The sequence below is a fragment of the Spermophilus citellus genome (assembly GCF_964194105.1).
Source record: "Spermophilus citellus genome assembly, chromosome: 9".
Classification (NCBI taxonomy): Eukaryota; Metazoa; Chordata; class Mammalia; order Rodentia; family Sciuridae; genus Spermophilus; species Spermophilus citellus.
The window spans coordinates 42,589,377-42,608,124 of NC_138191.1; the positions used below are offsets into that span (position 1 = coordinate 42,589,377).

General features: G+C 33.9%; 1 protein-coding gene across 1 annotated transcript in view; it reads left to right on the top strand.

The window, feature by feature from the left end:
• LOC308656566 (mitochondrial adenyl nucleotide antiporter SLC25A24-like) overlaps window positions 1-18,748 on the top strand; it is a gene marked incomplete at both ends in the record, with an annotated part of 69,470 nt that overhangs the window by 2,084 nt on the left and 48,638 nt on the right. Inside the window, 2 exons of the mRNA XM_081307795.1 lie at window positions 7,963-8,089; window positions 13,220-13,307. Of these exons, the coding sequence (XP_081163921.1) occupies window positions 7,963-8,089; window positions 13,220-13,307 (215 nt within the window). The remainder of the gene's footprint in view (window positions 1-7,962; window positions 8,090-13,219; window positions 13,308-18,748) is intronic.

Here is an 18,748-nt window from a genome sequence, read left to right on the forward strand (position 1 = left end):
TCATGTTACATTTCCACCAGTGGTGCAAAAGTGTTCATATGCTTGCTGACATTATTTTTTTTAAGTAGTAGTCATCCAAATTGGTATGAGGTGGTATTTAATTGTATTTCAGGTGTGCATTTGCTTAATGGTTAATGATGTTGAGTTTCTTTTCATGTGCTTACTAGTCATTTGTTTATCTTCTTTGGAGAAGTGTCTGTTCTTTCGAGAAAGGTCTATTCAAGTCTTTTGCTTATTTTTAAATTAGGTTATTTGGTGTTTTGCTAGGTTTTTTTTGGCGTTTTACACACACACACACACATATTTAAATATATATTATTATGGCTAATACTATTATTGTGGCTAATACTGCTGTGAAGATAGGTGCATAAATATCTCTTTGAGATACTGCCTTTAATTCTTTCTAGTGTTTGTGCAGAAAGAGAATTGCTGGATTAATGGTAATTTCTGCCCTTTTGGAATCAAATCTAAGAAATCATTGTCCAATGTCATATAGTTTTTATTGTGTGTTTTCTTTTGTAGTTTAATAGCTTTAGGCCTGATGTTTGAGTTTTTAATTTATTTTGAGTTAGTTTTGTACATGGTTTGAATAAGATAGGTCCCAATTTCATGTAAGAGTTCGAAAACAACTAGTATTAGTTCTTCTTTAAACATTTGGTAGCAGCTGGATATGACGACACATGCCTATGATCTCAGTGACTTAGGAGAATACAGTAGGGAGATCACAAGTTCAAGTTCAGCCTAAGCAATTTAGTGAGACCCTTTCTCAAAAAATAAGAAGGACTAGCAATGTAGTGGTAGAATACCACTGGATCTAATCCTCCATACCAATAAAAAGTGTTTTAAAAGTGAAGCCATCAGGGTCCTCTTTTTAATACAAATTAAATATCTTTACTCATTATTGGTCTATTCAGATTTTCAATTTCTTTAGATTCAGTCTTGGTAGATTGTGTAGGAATTTATCTATTTCTTTTAGGATACCCAATTTGTTGGCATATAATGTTTATAGGATCTCATTTGTATAGTATCATCATTTGTAATTTTTTGGTACAGTTGTAATATTTTCTCTGACATTTCTGATTTCATTTATTCATGACATTTCTTCTCTCTTAGTCTAGTTAAAGGAACATTAGTTTGTTTTACTTTACCTGTTCTGTGAATTTTCTGAAATTCCTTCTGTTATTGTTTTGTTATTGTGAATATAAAAAAATACTTGATATTATTTCAGTCTTCTTACATTTGCTAAGGCTTATTTGTGCCCTAACATGTGAATCTATCCTGGAGAATGTTCCATTTGTTTTTGAGAAGAATGAATATTTTGTTGTTATTGAATGAAATGTTCTGTATATATCTGTTAGGTCCATTTGGTTGAAAGTATTGTTCAGGCTCAATTGTTTATTTATTTATTACCTGTCTGGGTAATCTGTCCAATATAGAAAGTGAGGTATATACCCTATCATTGAATTGCACTTTCTCTCTCCCTTCAGATCCTTTGATATTTGTTTTATACATTTAGGTGTTTTAGTGTTGTATGAATGTTTTAATTGTTATATCCTCTTGATTGGTTGGCCCCTTTGTTGTTACTTAATATCCTTGTCTCTTTTTATAATTTTTGACTTAAAGTTTATGTCATCTGATAGATATTTTTGCCTTTTTGTTTTGTTTTTGTTTGCATTGAGCATATTTTCCCATTCTTTCACTTTTAGTCTATGGGTGTCCTTAAAAGTGGGGTGTCTTAAGTAGACAACAAATAGTTGAGTCTTTCAAAAAAAAAAACCAGCCATAAAACTAGATCCCTATTTTTGATCCGGCACAAAAGTCAAATAAAGTGGGCCAAAGACTTAGGAATTAGATCAGAAACTCTGCACCTTCTAGAAAAAAAACATGAAGTCAACACTTCAACATATTGATATGGGCACTGACTTCTTTAACAAGACTCCTAAAGCTTACGAAATAAAACCAAGAATATATTAGTGGAATAGCATCAAATTGAAAAGCTTCTACACGGCAAAAGAAGTTAATAAGAGCACAAAGAGACAGCGTATAGCATGGGAGAAAATCTTTTGTCAACTGTTCCGTTTAGAAGGGTTTAATATTCAGAATATAAAGAACTCAAAAAGTTTACCAAACAAACAAAAAACCCAGTCAATAAGTGGACAAAAGAACAAAAGGGACACTTCTCAAAAGGAGAAACACAAATTGCCAACAAGTATATGAAAAAATGTTCCACTTCCCTAGCTATATTAAAATGTCATCTTACTCCAGTCAGAATGGCAGTGATCAAGAATATAATAATAAATGCTGGTGAAGATGTGGCAGAAAGGGTACATAGAAGTTGAGTTCATTTTGATACATTGTTGTGGGACTACAAATTATTGCAGTCACTCTGGGAAGCAGAATGGAGATGCCTCAAAACACTAGAAATGTTTTATATTAACTTATATGAATCTTCATAATTTCCTAAAATCTATTTTTTTCTATTTCGCATATTACAATGCAATTTAATAACATTTCTTCATGATTTCAATCCTTTTTACTGAAAAGACATTTTTGATCTTAATTTTTTTGATTATTAATATTTTAAAATGTATTTTTAAAAAATTTTTATTTGTTATATAAGACAACAGAATGCATTACAATTCATATTACACATATAGAGCACGATTTTTCATATCTCTGGTTGTACACAAAGTAGAGTCACATCTTTTGTGTCTTCATACATGTGCTCAGGGTAATGAAAACCATCACGTTTCACCATCTTTCCTACCTCTATGCCCCCTTCCTTCCCCTCCCTCCCTTCTTCCCCTTTGCCCTATCTAGAATTCATTTAATCATCCCATACCCCCAGATGCTCTGTGTCTTTATATTAGAGAATTTAATCCACTTACATTATTAATAGGCAAGACATGCTAATGTCATTTTGTTTATTGTTTCCTGGTTGTTTAAAACTTTGTTTCTCTCTCACTGTCTTCCTTTGCAGTTTGATCATTTCTTTACTGGTATGCTTTGAATCCTTTCTATTTTTGTTTTGTTCTTTTACTAAACATAAATTTTTTTTGTGGTTAACATGGGGCTGACAGAATGTCTTACAATAGTTTAGGTCAAGCTGATAATAGTTTAGCATTGATTGCATACAACAACTCTGCAGTTTTCCTCCACTCTTCACAATTCTGTTTTTGATATAAGAATTTACATCATTTCATAATGTGTACCCTTTGATAATTTATTTTAGCTATGGTTGTTATTAATAGTTTTATCTTTTTGCCCTTTTACTAGAGTCAATATTGCTTCATATGCCATCATTACAGTCCTAGAATATTCTGAATATGGTTCTTTTTCATTTATACCATTGAGTTATTTTTCTTGTTTTGTGTTATCAATTAGCAGTCTCTTGTTTCAACTTAAATAATTTCCTTTAGAAATTCCTATAAGGCAGGTCTAGTGGTGATGAACTTCCTTAGCTTTTATTTCTATTTCTATTTCTTCTTCTTTTTGGTACTAGGGATTGAACCAGGAGCAATTTACTATTGAGCTACATCCCAAGCCCTTTTTTTCAATTTTGTAAAAATTTTGAGACAGTCCCATTAAGTTGCTTAGGGCCTTGCTAAGTTGCTGAGGCTGGCTTTGAATTTGCAATCCTTATCTCAGTCTCCCGAGCTGCTGGGATTCCAGGCCTATGCCAGTGTACCTGTCTCTTCCTCATTTCTTAAAGACAGCTTTGTTGGGGAAAATATTCTTGGATGGCAATTTTTTCTTTTGGTGCTTTGAATATCTCATATCATTCTCTGCTGGCCTACAGGGTTTCTGCTGAGAAATATTTTGATAGCTGTTTTGACATTCCTTTGTATATAATATATTTCTTATCTCTTACTATTCTCAGAATTTTTTCTTTCTTTATATTTTTTATTATCTGTTCATAGATCTTAATTTTATTTACTTATTTATATGTGGTGCTGAGAATTGAACCCAGTGCCTAGCACATGCTAGACAAGTGCTCTACCACTGAGCCACAACCCCAGCCCTTTTTCTTTATTTTTGATTTTTGATAGTTTGATTATTATGTTTCTTTGACTTGAATTTAATTGGAGATCTCTGAGCTTCCTGCACCTGGATGTTGGAATCTACCCACAGATTTGAGAAGTTTTCAGCCATTATCTTTAAATATACTTTCTCCTTCTTTTTCCCTTCACTTTCTGCAGCTCGTATTATGTGAAGATTTGTGGTCTCTCATTAGGTTCCTATAATTCCTATATGCTTTCTTTGTTGTTTTGCACTTTTGCTCCTTTGATAGGATAATGTAAAATATTCTGTTTTACAGCTCATTGATTCTTTCTTCTGCTTGAATTGGCTGTAGAAGTTTTCTGTTGAAATTTTCAGTTCTATCATTGTATTATTCATTTTGAAGAGTTTTCTTTGGTTCTTTTTTCTTGTTTCTAATTTTTTGTCAAACCGCTTGCTTTGCATATTGTTTTTCTTTTTAATATTTTTTTAGTTGTAGATGAACACATAGTATCTTTATTTATTTTTATTTGGTACCAAGGATGGAATCCAGCCCCTCACATATGAGAGGCAAGCGCTCTACTACTGAGCCCCAGCCCATGTATATTGTTTTTCTTATTTCATTGCATTTTATATTCATATATTCTAGTGGTTTACTGAATTTCTTTAAGAGGATTATTCCATTTTTTTGTCAGTCATTCCTATGATTTGGATGTGGTTTGAATGTCATCTAAAGGTCCACATGTTAAAACCTTGGTCCATAAGATGGAGGTGTTAGGAGGTACTTTAAGAGGATGGACCTTGTGGAGATCCTTATGTCATTGTGGAAATTCCCTCAAAAGGATTGTGGGACCCCTGTCCTCTCTTTCTTTGTGCTCTGGTTTAGGATATGACTGTTTGCTTCTACATATATTTCTGCCACAATGTGCCACCATCTGCCACCCTCACCAGAGGCCAAACCAATGTAGGTGCCCAATCATTTATTTTTGAATCTCCAAAACTATGAGCTAAATAAACCTGTCTCTTCATACATTATCTGCCTCAGGTATTTTGTTATAGTAATGCAAAGGTGACTAATAGCCCTTCATAGATCTATACTTTCATAGAGTCTATTATCAGAGCCTTGCTGGTTTCTTTTGAGGTACCATGGTTCCCTAATTCTTTGTAATTCTTATCTCCTTGCATTGCCATTTGTGAATTTGAGGAGATAACCCCCTCTTCTAGCCTTTATAGATGTTCTTTGTCAGGGACTAGATGGTCACTATTTAGTTTAGCCTGTGATTTTGAAAGGACCAGGTGGTGATTACCCTAGGCAGGCAGAGCTTGTTTCAGGTTCTCTAATTGGTAGTGCTATCTTTGCTCTGCTGTTGGGCCATGCTCCTGGCTGAGTACTTCAATGACAGTCACAGAATGTATTCCTTGACTGGAAAATTCCCTATTTCGGATCTGTAGTTGGAAGGCTGCATGCTGAGCTCCAAATTTAGGAGGAATCACTGCTTGGGACAGGTGAGGCTATGTTCCTTAGAAAATATACCATTGAGTATTGACTTCTTGTAGGGTGGAGCCATGGGGTAGGCTTTTGGCTGAGTTAGTGTCTGTTTGATCTCTTAGGTCATGCAAGTATAGCCCTTTATGCTCTCCAAAATGCTTGAGGTGGTATTCTCCCTGCCTTGGCAAGGTTTTAGGGAAGGCCATCCTCCCCCGCCCTTTATACTGGGGATTGAACCCACGGGTGCTTTACCACTGAACTACATCCCCAGCCCTTTTTATTTTGAGATACGGTCTTGCTAAGTTACTGAGGGTTTCACTGAGTTGCTGAGGTTGGCCTTGAACTGGCAATCCTCCTGCCTCAGCCTCCTGAGTTTCTGGGGTTATAGACATGATGAAACACTGCTTGACTTCCTGTGTCCATCAGGTCTAACCTCTATGCTTTTTTGAAATGGGTAGGGGCAAGCATCTCCCTTCATGTATGGGATTGTTGGAGAGGGCTCTGAGGCTGGGCATGGAGCACAGCTATCTCGAACTAGGTTGAATTTCTTACCATGTTTCTGAAGAAACCCAGCTCAGCTTTGCAGATAAGCTATTTTCTTTGATCAAAGTTGACTATTGTCTTTGATCAAATGCCATAGCTGGCAGTAACATGGAGATACCATGAAGAATCACACACTGATTACTATAGTACCAGACTCCTTTTTTTTTTCCTCCTTCTGGGCCCTCAGTAGTCTAGCCATGCCGCTACCTGCAGTGTTCCTTGTAAGGTGAGAGTTGAGTGGGCTTCCTGGTAAGTGTCTTAGAATACCAGGGAAGCTAGATGACTGCTTCTGGTTCCCTTTTCTTTCTGCAGAAATGGAATTCTACCTGGCATTGTGCCAACTTTGGGGGGGGGGGTGGAGAGACAGCATACCTGAAGTGAGACTGTTCTTTTTACTTTCTAATTCAGTTTTCATTTAGCCATGCAGGTGTTCCAAGCTTGCTTTCAAGTAGTAGGGATTTCAAAAAAGATGTTCTTATCTATGACTAGTTGCTAGTTGAAGTTTCTGGTGGCAGAGAGGAGAACCTGAGGCTTTTTATTTCATCACCTTGATGACATCACTCACAAGAATTAATTTTAACACAAAACATTGTCTCTGGAATAAGTAGAAAGCTAGTAGATTAAAAGTAAGCATAAAATAAATAAACTGAAAATAAATTAGTATTCTTAAATTGTGATGAAATACCATATTGTCTAATGAAGTAGAGGCATCCCCTCTGATTTTTTTCTGTGAAATGTTGTCAAGTTTTGAGGCATATTATAACAAATTTGAGATAATTTCCATGATATGATTACAAGGATTGAAAGATAATTGAGAGAGGAATAATTTTATTACCCTGTGATTTAGTGCAATTTAACACAATTTTCATGTATATACTATATGTATCCTACTTACTGGGAATTACTAACCTGGAGAATTAATTTGAAATCCTTTTTGTGGCATATAAGTCTTCTCATGGTCTCTCCCCAGCTTTTCTGATCTATTTTTCTTCTATGTATTTTGTCCTTAGCAAATTGGAACTATACAGGGTTTGTTATGAATATTAAATGAGTTTATACATATAAGGTTGCTTAGAAGTAAATGCTCAACAAATATTAGCTATTGTCACTACTGTTATTATTATTCCATGTTTTTTTCTAATTAGCATCTGTTCTGCCTCCATGCAAGTACTGTCACAAATTCTTGGATTCATTGTTCTAATGCCTGTTTTTCTTTGCAAGTATTGGCTCAAGCAGTCTTCCTCTGTGAAGACTCTCCAGAGCCTCTCCAAACCTTTCTGTACCTTGAATATATTCCCATTATGTCACCTTACATATTGTCTTTGGTAATGGGTTGTTTCTTTTAGTCTTAACTTGCCTCTGACTTGTTTTCTTATCCCAGCACAAGTCCAGTTCTTAGCTCATGGTATTTATTTTTCAATTCAGTAAAAGATAATTATGAATTACATAATTTTTAAAATTAAGGGCCTATGGATACCATATTTTATAATAGACACCATCAGTATCTAGCTCCCATTCTTACTTTACAAGGCTAGGTCTCAAACCATTAAGCTAGGGGATATACTAGAATTTCACATATTTTATCACATGTAGTTCACATTTTATCCCTGATGGCAAAGGCTATGTGTTATGTTTATTCCTGTGAGGTACTTAACATTCATTATTTAACTCAGGCAAATACTTATTTATTAAAGTTCATAATTATTTGAGATGACACAATGGCTATTGACTCTACTATTGCACAAATTAAAAAAATACCACTTGATACACAGATTTAAAAATTTCTTAATGTACTTTGTAGTTGTGACAGAAAACAGATAATGGATGCTTATGGCATTCGTAATTACTGTAAGTGAAATGTACAAATGCTCACATGGTATAGTGACTTGACTTATAATATACTTCTACAATGATTTTCTTTACTTTTGTAGGATATTCTTAAGGCAGGAGATGCCAATCAGGATTCAGGATTGGACTTTGGAGAATTTGTGCGGTACCTTGAAGACCATGAGAAAAAAATGAAGCTGGCATTTAAGAGTCTGGACAAAAATAATGATGGTGTGTGTGTGCTTCCTTCACAGTTAGCTTAATGTGAATAAATGTCAGTACTAGAGGGCACCTTCGATAGTCTTTAATTTATTCCTGCTATCAAAGATTCCATTATTTCTACTAGTTGTCTAGCAGTAATTTTTAGCATCCTAGGAATAACACAAAACTATATTTATTAGCCTTATATTTCTATGTGGTTTCTGTCTTTTTAATAAAATAATTTTTGTGGAAGTTTGTATCTCCTGAATTTAAAGCTTCTTTACTTAGTGAGGAGGCCTTCCTCTTTTTTGTAATATATGAGCTGAAATTATTATGGTAATTTAGAAAATGATATTTTTCTCTGATTGTGAAAATTTATCTCTTGCTGGAGAGTTGGATAAAACAGAGAAGCTCCTGAAATAAAGTATAAATTTCTTATAACCCTGCAATTTAAAGATGAATTTTCACATTTTGTTATGTTTTTCATTTTCTTCAAGATTTTCTGTTTTTTTCTTGATTTCTCTCTCTGCTTACCTCTCTTTAAATAAAATTGCACTCATACTATGTATATAGTTTTGTGTTCTATCTTCTATGTTTAATGTAATATTGTAAGCATTTTCACTTCATTTAATATTTTTTACAATTTTAATTACTGTGAAATATTCCATTTATAAATATTAGTTATTAAATAATCCCCATATTATTTAGGACATTTTGAATCTTTTATAAATAATAGTGCCATCTATATCCATGTTGATTTGAAGAAGAAAGATCTACTCTGTTATATTTTGTACAGATTCTTAGAGAGACTGAATATAAAAATAAAATACTACTTCTGCATCCATATGTAGTTAAACCTCCTTGGGTAATTAGAACCTTATTATACCCTACTTAAGAAATATATGTTAATTTTTAAGTTGTATGAAATCTAATTTTTGATGACTGAAAAATTCAACATGGAACTAAAAAGCTACTTAAAGGATTCTACTGATGGATTCTTGAATGAAACAGGGTGTAACCTGAACATCTCAGGCTTTAGAGGCTAGAGAGTACAAAAGTGACCACATTTCCCTTCATACTCAAATCTCAGTGGTCCAGTTTCCATTTACTTTCCAGAAGAAAATTTAGACATTTCTGAACCTTTATTTCTACTGAAATAGTACTCAGAAATTTTAGAAGTACTAACCAACATCTGCAAATCAGACCTGGCCATCTGCAGATCTAAGACTGACAGATCTACTATAATGCTGTTCTGGAATTTTACTCTGTTGTTGATTGTTACCATCATGATCATCATTTATGAAGCTGAAAATCCTGTCAGCTAATCAGTAAAATTAGGATGCTATTAGAAAAATATAACACTGTTCTGGTAAAACTGCGTATAACTGCTTATGGATCTTGGTAGTAGAGAGTACTTGTTCTGAAGGAAATAAGTTATACAGCAATGAGAAAGTCTCAAAGTGATATATTAAGATCCAAGTAATAAGGTCTTGACAAGTCAAGTTGGAACATCACAGCTCAGCCCTCAGCATCCTGCAGAGGTAATGTTGTGGGAGAATTACCATTTCTATTCTACTGGCTTCATTGTTTTGAGACTGAGCTGTAACAGTAGTTAGAGTTGAGTCTCTACTGCTGCCCACCTGGACTACAGAGCTCAGGTTCCAGAATCCCTGTAGAAGTGCTACTTTGATTGAGCTCTCTGCTCTGTTGCTGAGTTGTTGTTATTGCTGATGTTACAGTTTCCAACTTTGTGTATAGTTCAGCTAGTTTACTTTGGCCAGACTACTTATTGAGGAATTGAAAGAAAATACTTCATGTGTTAGGAGTTGAATTGTGTCTCTTCCTAAATATACGTTCCCAGTATCTCAGTGTGACCTTATTTGAAAATAGGATCTTTCTAAAAGTAATCAAGTTAGATTGAGGTCATTAGCAGGGCCCTATTCTGACTGGTGCCCCTACTAGAAAGAAATTTAGACTGAAAAGACAGGGACACAGGATCTGAATGATTCATCTAAATGCCAAGGAGTGCCTGAGGCTATCAGAAGCCAGGAGAGAAGCATAGAGCAGGTTCTTCCCTAGCATCTTCAGATGTACCTGACCCTTCAGACAACTTGATTTTAAACTTCTGGCTTCCAGAACTGTGAGCTAAGGCACTAACTTATGGTACTTTGTTACAGTAGCCTTCGGAAATTAATATATTTTCCCTTCTGTGTTACACTTAATTAGAAGCATCTGAGTTCCTATTGTGTTCAGCCAAAAGGTCCATGGTTACAGTTGCAAATATATGCATAAAGAAAGTATTAAACGTGATTTCATCATTAAGGTTCTTTCTTGAGCGGAGTTTTTTGTGAGGGGGAGATGAGGAAATGAAGGAAAAGGAATTAACATTTATTGGACTCTTCTATCTGCTGTGTTTGTTCTAGCTACTTTACCTAATACATCACATTTTTTATTTCACATAGTCCTTGCAGTCTGAGAACACTAAGGCTTTGGAAGGGTAAATAATTTTGCTTTTCTTTGCCTGTCCCAATTAGTCACATCTGCTAAGATTCATACCCATCTGTCTCATATTGACCTGGGCTTTATCATTTGATTTGCTTCAGCCATTGAGACATGAGCAAGGCTTAATAAAGAGTACTTGTACATTGTAACTTGCTATTTTGGACTACTGCCTCTTAACCATCCTGAGACACCAGAAAAGAAGTCTAGCAACCCATCTGGAGAGACCACATGGAGAGAGATGCTCATTTAATTATTAGCTGTTCTGCATTCTCCTCTGAGGTAACAGATATATGATTGAAACCATCCAGCTGCCAGCTACAGTTGAACCTTCAGTTGAGTGAATTCACATGAAAACCTAGGCAATACCAGTAAAAGAGCCAACCAGTTGAACCAAGCTCAGATTTTATATTTGTGATCATATATTCTTTTTAAACCATGAATGGTGATGCATTATAGCAATGGATTACTGGTTTAGGAATGGAATAATTTGCAGTTATTCCTGGAATTACAATGCTGGAATGGTTGCAGTCTGTTCCATCCATCTAAACACCGTCATTTCATTGAATTATTTTCAAGTTTATCATTGCAGTGAAAGCAATTTCGATTTTTCTGGGTCAGTATATAAACAAATAAAAGGGTTTCTTGAGAAGAGTCAATAGCTTGAACAAAGAGAAATTACCATACAAGGTCAGAGCTAGTTAAAGGCCATTTCATGTTTGGCCCCAACTCAATATTTTTGGGGAAAATTTCATTAATAACAGATTCAGCAAAATGCATAAATTATAATAAGTTATAAATTACACATATAAGCTGCATGAATTTTCATAAGGCCAACCTTGCCAAGGTACCTATTGTCATGATTTCTAATGTTATATGTAAGTTTGCAATAAATCTTTAGTAAATAAATGTGTCTTGCTCATAATGTACCTTGCTCCTTTTATGAAAGTGTTTTTTTTTTCTTTTATGGTCTCTTATTTATCCTTTATGGTACTTTATTTGTAACTCTTGTTTCTTACACCTTTATTTATCTTTTCATCACATTTTATTTATAAATCTTTTTTTAATTAAAAAATTTTAAACTTTATTTTCTTCTTTTTTTCTTTTAATATGATGCTGAGGATTGAACCCAGTGCCTCATATGTGCTAGGCAACCAAGCACTCTACCACTGAGCTACAACCCCAGCCGCCATTTATAATTCTTCTCTTAACATACATTTAACACAGTGTGATATTTTAAAAAAATTATTAGAGCATTCATATAAATTTGTAAACTCATTGGTGATCTTGTTAACCCTTGAATTCTTTCACATTTAAAATAGAGATATGCAGGGTAGGTTGTCAAATTGTTAAAAATTACTGAATTGAATTCATGAATATAGTGTTTGAAGATTATAATGAATTATAAGGCAGAGAATGCATGCTTTCCCAGTTGATGAAGCTTTGATTTCTAAGCTGAGGAATAGTCAGTAAATTCCATCCTATAGATCTTGGAATGGAACACTTGGGGCCTTGGAGTCACTGCAAGGAGTCTGAGATTGTATGTCTGAATAAAGGTCTTGGGCTAAGTAATATTGTAAACTTATGTGGACTATTATTTATGAATGTAAGCATATATAGCCCTTGTTAATAAAATACAAATGAATGTGTGGTTGAATTTGTGATAGCTTTTTTGTATTACCTATTTTTCAAGTAGGAGACACTAAAGTTGACCTTTTTCATTAAAAATTATATATTAGAATGAAATAGACATTATTAATACTGTGTGTATATACATGACTGCATGACCAATGTGATTCTGCAAACTGTACACTCAGAAAAATTAGAAATTATATCCCAACTGATTCAAATGTAAAAAATTTAAAAAAAAAGATTGAATAGCCTCAATTATCTTTATGTGAGAGAGGAATCAAAGATATTTTGGGTTTTGAGAATAATGTGATTAGATTTGTGTTTTAGAGTTTGAGGTGAATATGGAATATTTAATTTTTCCTTCATGACATCCAGCAATGTGAGAATGTACAGCATAGTTAAATTGTATTAACTATATTTGTTGATTTGAGTTATTTAACATAAGATGTGTTTACTTAAAAGTGTTTGGCTTTTTATTCTAAGTATGTTGTATATTAAGTATTCTGTCTTTATTGAGTGGCCTTCTTTTCATGCCCCTGAATCAGGTCTTCAGAATTAGAATTAGCTTTTTCAGTTCTTTCCAAATAGATGTAATAATCAAGAATCTGTTACAGATCTACCTGGGTGTCAGATGTGTTTTGAAATGTAGAATTTGGATTTTAGAAAAGTAATATAGTGTAAACATACATATTATGTAATAATACAAGTGGGATCTGGGTCACCATCATGCAATTATAGTCATGATATTTCTGCAGTGAAACATGAATGTTCACATTACATCAGATAAATAATTGACCAAAGTTAACCTCACATCAGTCTTATTTGGGTTTTGCTACCAAATAAACTTTTGATTCTAAATTTACAAATAATTTTTGACTTTTTAGAGCTTCTTAAGCATGGGGTTATTGATTTGGGATTATAGACATATAGGACTGATGAACTTTTTAAAAGACTATTGCACTCTAAGTATAGTTTGCCTCATTATCTTTTCAGATACTTTAATGTGATTTTTTTTTTCATTTCTTAAAGGAGTAATAGAAGTTTCAGATATAATTGCTGCGGTGAAATCACTGGGTATACATATTTCTGAAGTTCAGGCAAAAGAGATCCTGAAAAGGTAAACACTTATTCTCATTGTTAGTAGTTTTTTAAAATTGTGTTTTATTATCTATGTCAGAAACTAATGGCTATAGATACGACATTTCTACCCTTATTCTGTAACTTTGTATTTGCTTAATTCTGTCTGCTTTGAATCTGTTCCTCTGAAAGCAACTTGCAAAGTCATTCCATTAAGTGCTTGAACATTTAAGTAGCAGAACCAAATGAACTCTCATATTCTCTCAGCTTCAGGGTTCACAGGCTGTACTTATATTGCCACCCCCTACCGCCCCCCACTCCCCCCCACCCCCGTGTGTGTGTGTGTGTGTGTGTGTGTGTGTGTGTGTGTGTGTGTTCATTATATGCATGTTTATATATGGGAGGAGGAATGGGGAGGTGTCAAAATGAGCTCCTGGCCTCCCACTATTGCTTGAATCAAACAGTAGCACCTTTATTTGTTCTGTATCTTAAGCTTTCAGGGAGATTTCTTTTGAAGAAGGAATTCCATGGTTGAAACTGCTGTGCCTTATACAAAGGGACGAAGATAATTTATTTTAAGGAGAAGTTTTAAAAGAACAGGAGGAAAGGGGAAGGCTGAGAGATGAAAGGGAGACTTAATGCTGGCTGTATTCTCCTACTCCGCTTTACTGTGCTGTGAAATTTTCTCCCCTTAAACAAACTGTTAGAGAATTGCTTTCATAGGTCCAGAGAAGCTTGATTGGTGGTATGCTCATTCTCAAACTTCCTTGGGTTTAAGAAATAAGCACAGCAAAGTACACATATTGATTCACTCTTGGGTTCTCTTCAGGTGATATATGTATTCCCAAATCTACTCTTTCAGTCCATTCCTAAAAATTATATCAGTTTGGATTTGCCCATAAAGCTCCCAAGTGTCTGGTGCTTTAATATGCTCTCTGTATAGAGTCTTATGTGTTAGAATGGCATGTATGATGGGATCTGTGACTTTAAACAGGCTCAGGCAGTGGTCTTCTGGCTTTTAGCAAGGATAGAGATGTGTTTAAAGCTTGAGAAGAACCAAGTAAATTGTAATGTGGGAAAGTTGGGGGAACAGAAACTGTATTTTCCACATAAGATATTACTTCAAAGATAATGCTTTGAATTCTGGCAATTTTATTTCTTCTTTTCTAATACTTATACCTTTGATTAATCAACTTCTCTTGCTAGAATGGTGTTGATGGTAATGATGGTCATTCTGTCTCCTGATTATAAAGGGAATAATTTAATATTTATCATTAAGAATGGCTTATAATCTTCCTCATGTTAAAGAAGGTCCTTTCTTATATTTTATAAAGAGATTTTTTTAAAAAAATTACACATGGGATTATATTTGTGAGAAGATCAAATATCTTTCTTTAATGTGTCAATATAGCAAATTAATTTATAGATTTTTTTCCTTGTCAACTTATCTTTGCATTCCTGGATTGTATGCATCTTTTAACAATACATTCTTCCAGAGGTTTGGGAGGCTGAGGCAGGAAAATTGCAAGTTCAAAGCCAGCCTCAGCAATTAGTGAGGCTCTAAGCATCTTAATATGACCCTCTTTCAAAAAAGGATTGCGGATATGGCTCAGCAGTTAAGGACCCCTAAATTCAATCCCTGGTACAAACAGCAACAACAAAAAACATTTAACAAATGTTAATAAACAAACAAAGAAAAAGACATTCTGATAAATTCACTTTGCCAAAAATTTGAGTAACTTTTATGTTTTATGCTGTGGGAGAGATCACTCTGTTCTTTTCTTTGCTTCATTTCCTAATTTAATTTTTATTTTTAGGCTACATTGACTAAAATCTTATGGAGTGAGTTGAGGAAAAGATTTCCTTTTCACATTCTCTGTAAGAGATTGAATAACATTGCATTGATCTACTCCTGGAATGTTTAAAAGAAAAATTGTAAAATCAGCTGAGCCTTATGTTTTCTTTATGTTCCATTTAAAATAATTGATTCAATTTCATTAAGAATTGTCAAATCATTCACATTTTCTAGTCCCTCTTAGATCAGCTTTGTAAAGTTGTAATTTTTCCAGGAATACTGTTTGGTATATTGGAAATATACTACTAAATCATACTTAACATAAATTACAAACTGCCAATGATTTATTAAAAATTTATTTATACAACTTCTATAAATTCTAGGAATTATTTTATCTAAATTTTCAAATTTATTGGGATAAATTTGTGTATCTCTTATTTGGTCTCCTCCAAACCTATAGTTATTTATTTATTTACTAACTGTCCCTAATATTCATTGGTGCTTACAAATTTTTTTCCACTGAAATTTTCTCATTGTATTATTAATTATTTCAAATAATTAACTTCTGACTTCTTGCACTTGTCATTCTGTTATCTTGGCCACAGCCTGCTTGAGGAAGGAATAGGTAACCCTCATAGTGTGGGCTGGCTGGAAATAAAAGTCTGAAAAAGTAGTACTAAGAGATAAAGACAAAGGACACAAGAAATATAGTTTGAGCGGGTGCTTTATGGGTGGAAGGGACCTGATGGGTCTGCTCCTAACAAAGGGGAAAAGCCTGTGAATACTTTATTTATAGTGAAACACACCAAAGAAATTTATGGTGAGGAGGGGTTCTTCACGGTAAACCAGAAGTCACAGCTGTGGGGAAGCTGGCCTAATTGTGGATCTAGCACTTGTGCTGCAATTCTTCCTCCTGGAGGCAGCTGGTGCCACGGGGTGAGTTGGGGCACTGGTATCTCTCTCCACCTGCGTTTGAACCATGGGCTGTCTGAGCCAATAATTCAGGGGTATCACAGAACTCTCTCTGAGCATAACGTCTGCCAAACCAAGGGAGCAGTCTCACATTGGTGAGATTCCACTGGAGTTCTCCAAAGGGCATACTTCTGCTTTAGACCTTGGCTTAGACATACCCACACTTCATTAAGGGCTTCAAACACTACTGCAGCTATGAAATGGCTTGAACATGAGAGAACCTCCAAACACATAAGACTAAAAATGCTATATTTGTTCTTTTCTGTTTAATTAATTAATAATTAGTTCACTAATTTCCAAATTTGTTATAACTGAGAGCAATAACTCCAAGTACTTTTGTAAGTGCTTTTGATGTTATACAAATTCTTGTTTTTTAAAAAATATTTATTCATTTATGGTTTTTTTTTTTTTTAGTTTTAGGTGGACACATTATTTTGTTTTTATGTGGTGCTGAGGATCAAACTCAGTGCCTCATTCATACTAGGCAAGCACTCTACCACTGAACCACAACCCATCCCTGATATCTCCTACAAATTCTGATATATGATTGGTATTTTCATTCTTATTTAGTTCTAAATTTAAAAACCTGTAAATACTTTTTCTTTTCACAGCAGATATTTAAATGTAGGTGTTTAAATTTCAAAATGTATTTTTGGGCTTTTAAGTTTTTTTGTTATTGATTTGTAACATAAATGCATTTTATAATGATTTGAGTTTTAACTTACCTAGAAGATATAACAATTCTAAATTTCTATGGATCTAATAATATAGCCCCAAATTTATAAAGCAAGAATTGATGGAACTACAAGAAAGAATACATAAATGATTGTAGAAGTGAATTTAACACATATATATCAGGAATGGAACAAGCCAACAAAATGTTCATAAGGATAGAATATTTGAACAGTATCATCATCAACCCTTATTGCTTGATTATTTTTTATATATATACATATATATAGATATAGATCTATATAGATAGATAGATATAGAGAGATCTATATATATATATATATCGTATATATTAAGGATATATATGATATATATGTATCAGATATAAAGATATATATATGTGTGTGTATATATATATATAGATATATGTGTGTGTGTGTGTATACATACACACACATAAACACATGTATTAAAGCACATATAGAAAATTTGTAATATTTGACTCTAAGCCCTGCACTTACTGGAAGGCTAAGGCAGAAGGATCACAAGTTTGAGGCCAGCCTGGGCAACTTAGCCAGACTCTGCCCCAAGATAAAAACAAACAAACAAACAAAAGGGCTGGAAATATAGCTTAGTGATAGAGTGTTCATGGGTTTAATCCCCAGTACCCACAAGCCCCCACCCACCCCAAAATAGAATTGACTCTCTGCTAGGTCATAAAGAAATGTAAAAAATTAAAACGAATTAGAACCATATAGAATATATTCTCTGTTCATAATGCAATTCAACAAGAAATGAGATTTCTTATAATATTTTTAATAAAAAATTTAATAGGACAAGCATGATAAGAGACTTGGTAGTAGTATCAGTCTATGGATTTTTTTAAAAATGATATGACAAGGAGTACTTAGTAAGGCAGTACTCAGAAAATTATATGTTACTGTACTGTTTGGTATATTGGAAATATGCTTCTAAATCATACCCTAGGGTAAATTACAAACTGCTGACAGCAATGATTTATTAAGAATTTATTTGTACAACTCCAGTAAGCATTAGTCATAGCTCTAGGTGCAAAGGATGCAGCTATGAACAATCCAAAATTCCTGCTTCAGCATTCAGGCCAGTAGGGAGAAAATACTAGATGATTATATGCAGCAACATAATCAAAAGTGGATGGAAGTGGTACATATTTCCTATTGGAGAGTTTTGTAGTAATTATTTATCTGAAAATGTCTTCACTTTCATTTTTGGTAATTATTTTGTTGTTTACAGAATGCTATGAAGACAGTCTTTTTCCTTTCAACACTTTGAAATTATCATTGAAGATGTCTAACAACACAAGATTTTTCTAATGAAAAGTCCATAGTTGCATTTTAATTTTTTTCCAATATATAATTTTTTTGCCTTCCCTTTCCTCTTTTCCTCTTCTTTCCTCTCCTCCCCTCCCTTGTTCTCTTCTGTTTTGAACCCAAACATTGCTCAGCTCTAAAATTCCCATTAAGCTCACCGTCCTCCAGTAGCTATTTTAATTAGGCTAATAATATTATACAGTAGCTTAGTATTTAGTCAAAGACTGAAAGGGATACCTGTCTAGAATATTTGCACTGTAAATTCCTGCCCCTTCACCAGCCCTGAACCCAACTCTTATTTTATTCTACCAACTTGCTCTCTATGCAGACTCCTACTCTTCTATGTTTCAGTTTGAAATTGTCATCAGTCAGAAACCAGAGTGCATGGGAAACTCAACTTATGTTTTCCTTTTTTCAAGTATCACAACCCCGTCTTGTTCTGAGACCAGTGCCTGAAAACAATTGTTTCTTTTGTTCTGTGTAGTTTCATAATTGTCGATAATGGAAGTATAAGTTCTATAACCATCCATTATTTTTTCTTGTCTGGAGTTGGAAGTTATACTAAATTTTTTGTTGGCAGAATAGGTTTCATTTTTTAGAATTTCCATTTTGAAAAATACTAAGGAAAAAAATTTCACTTTCTATTCAGACACAAACAACTTCCATTTTTAAATTTGAGTTATTTAAAAATTG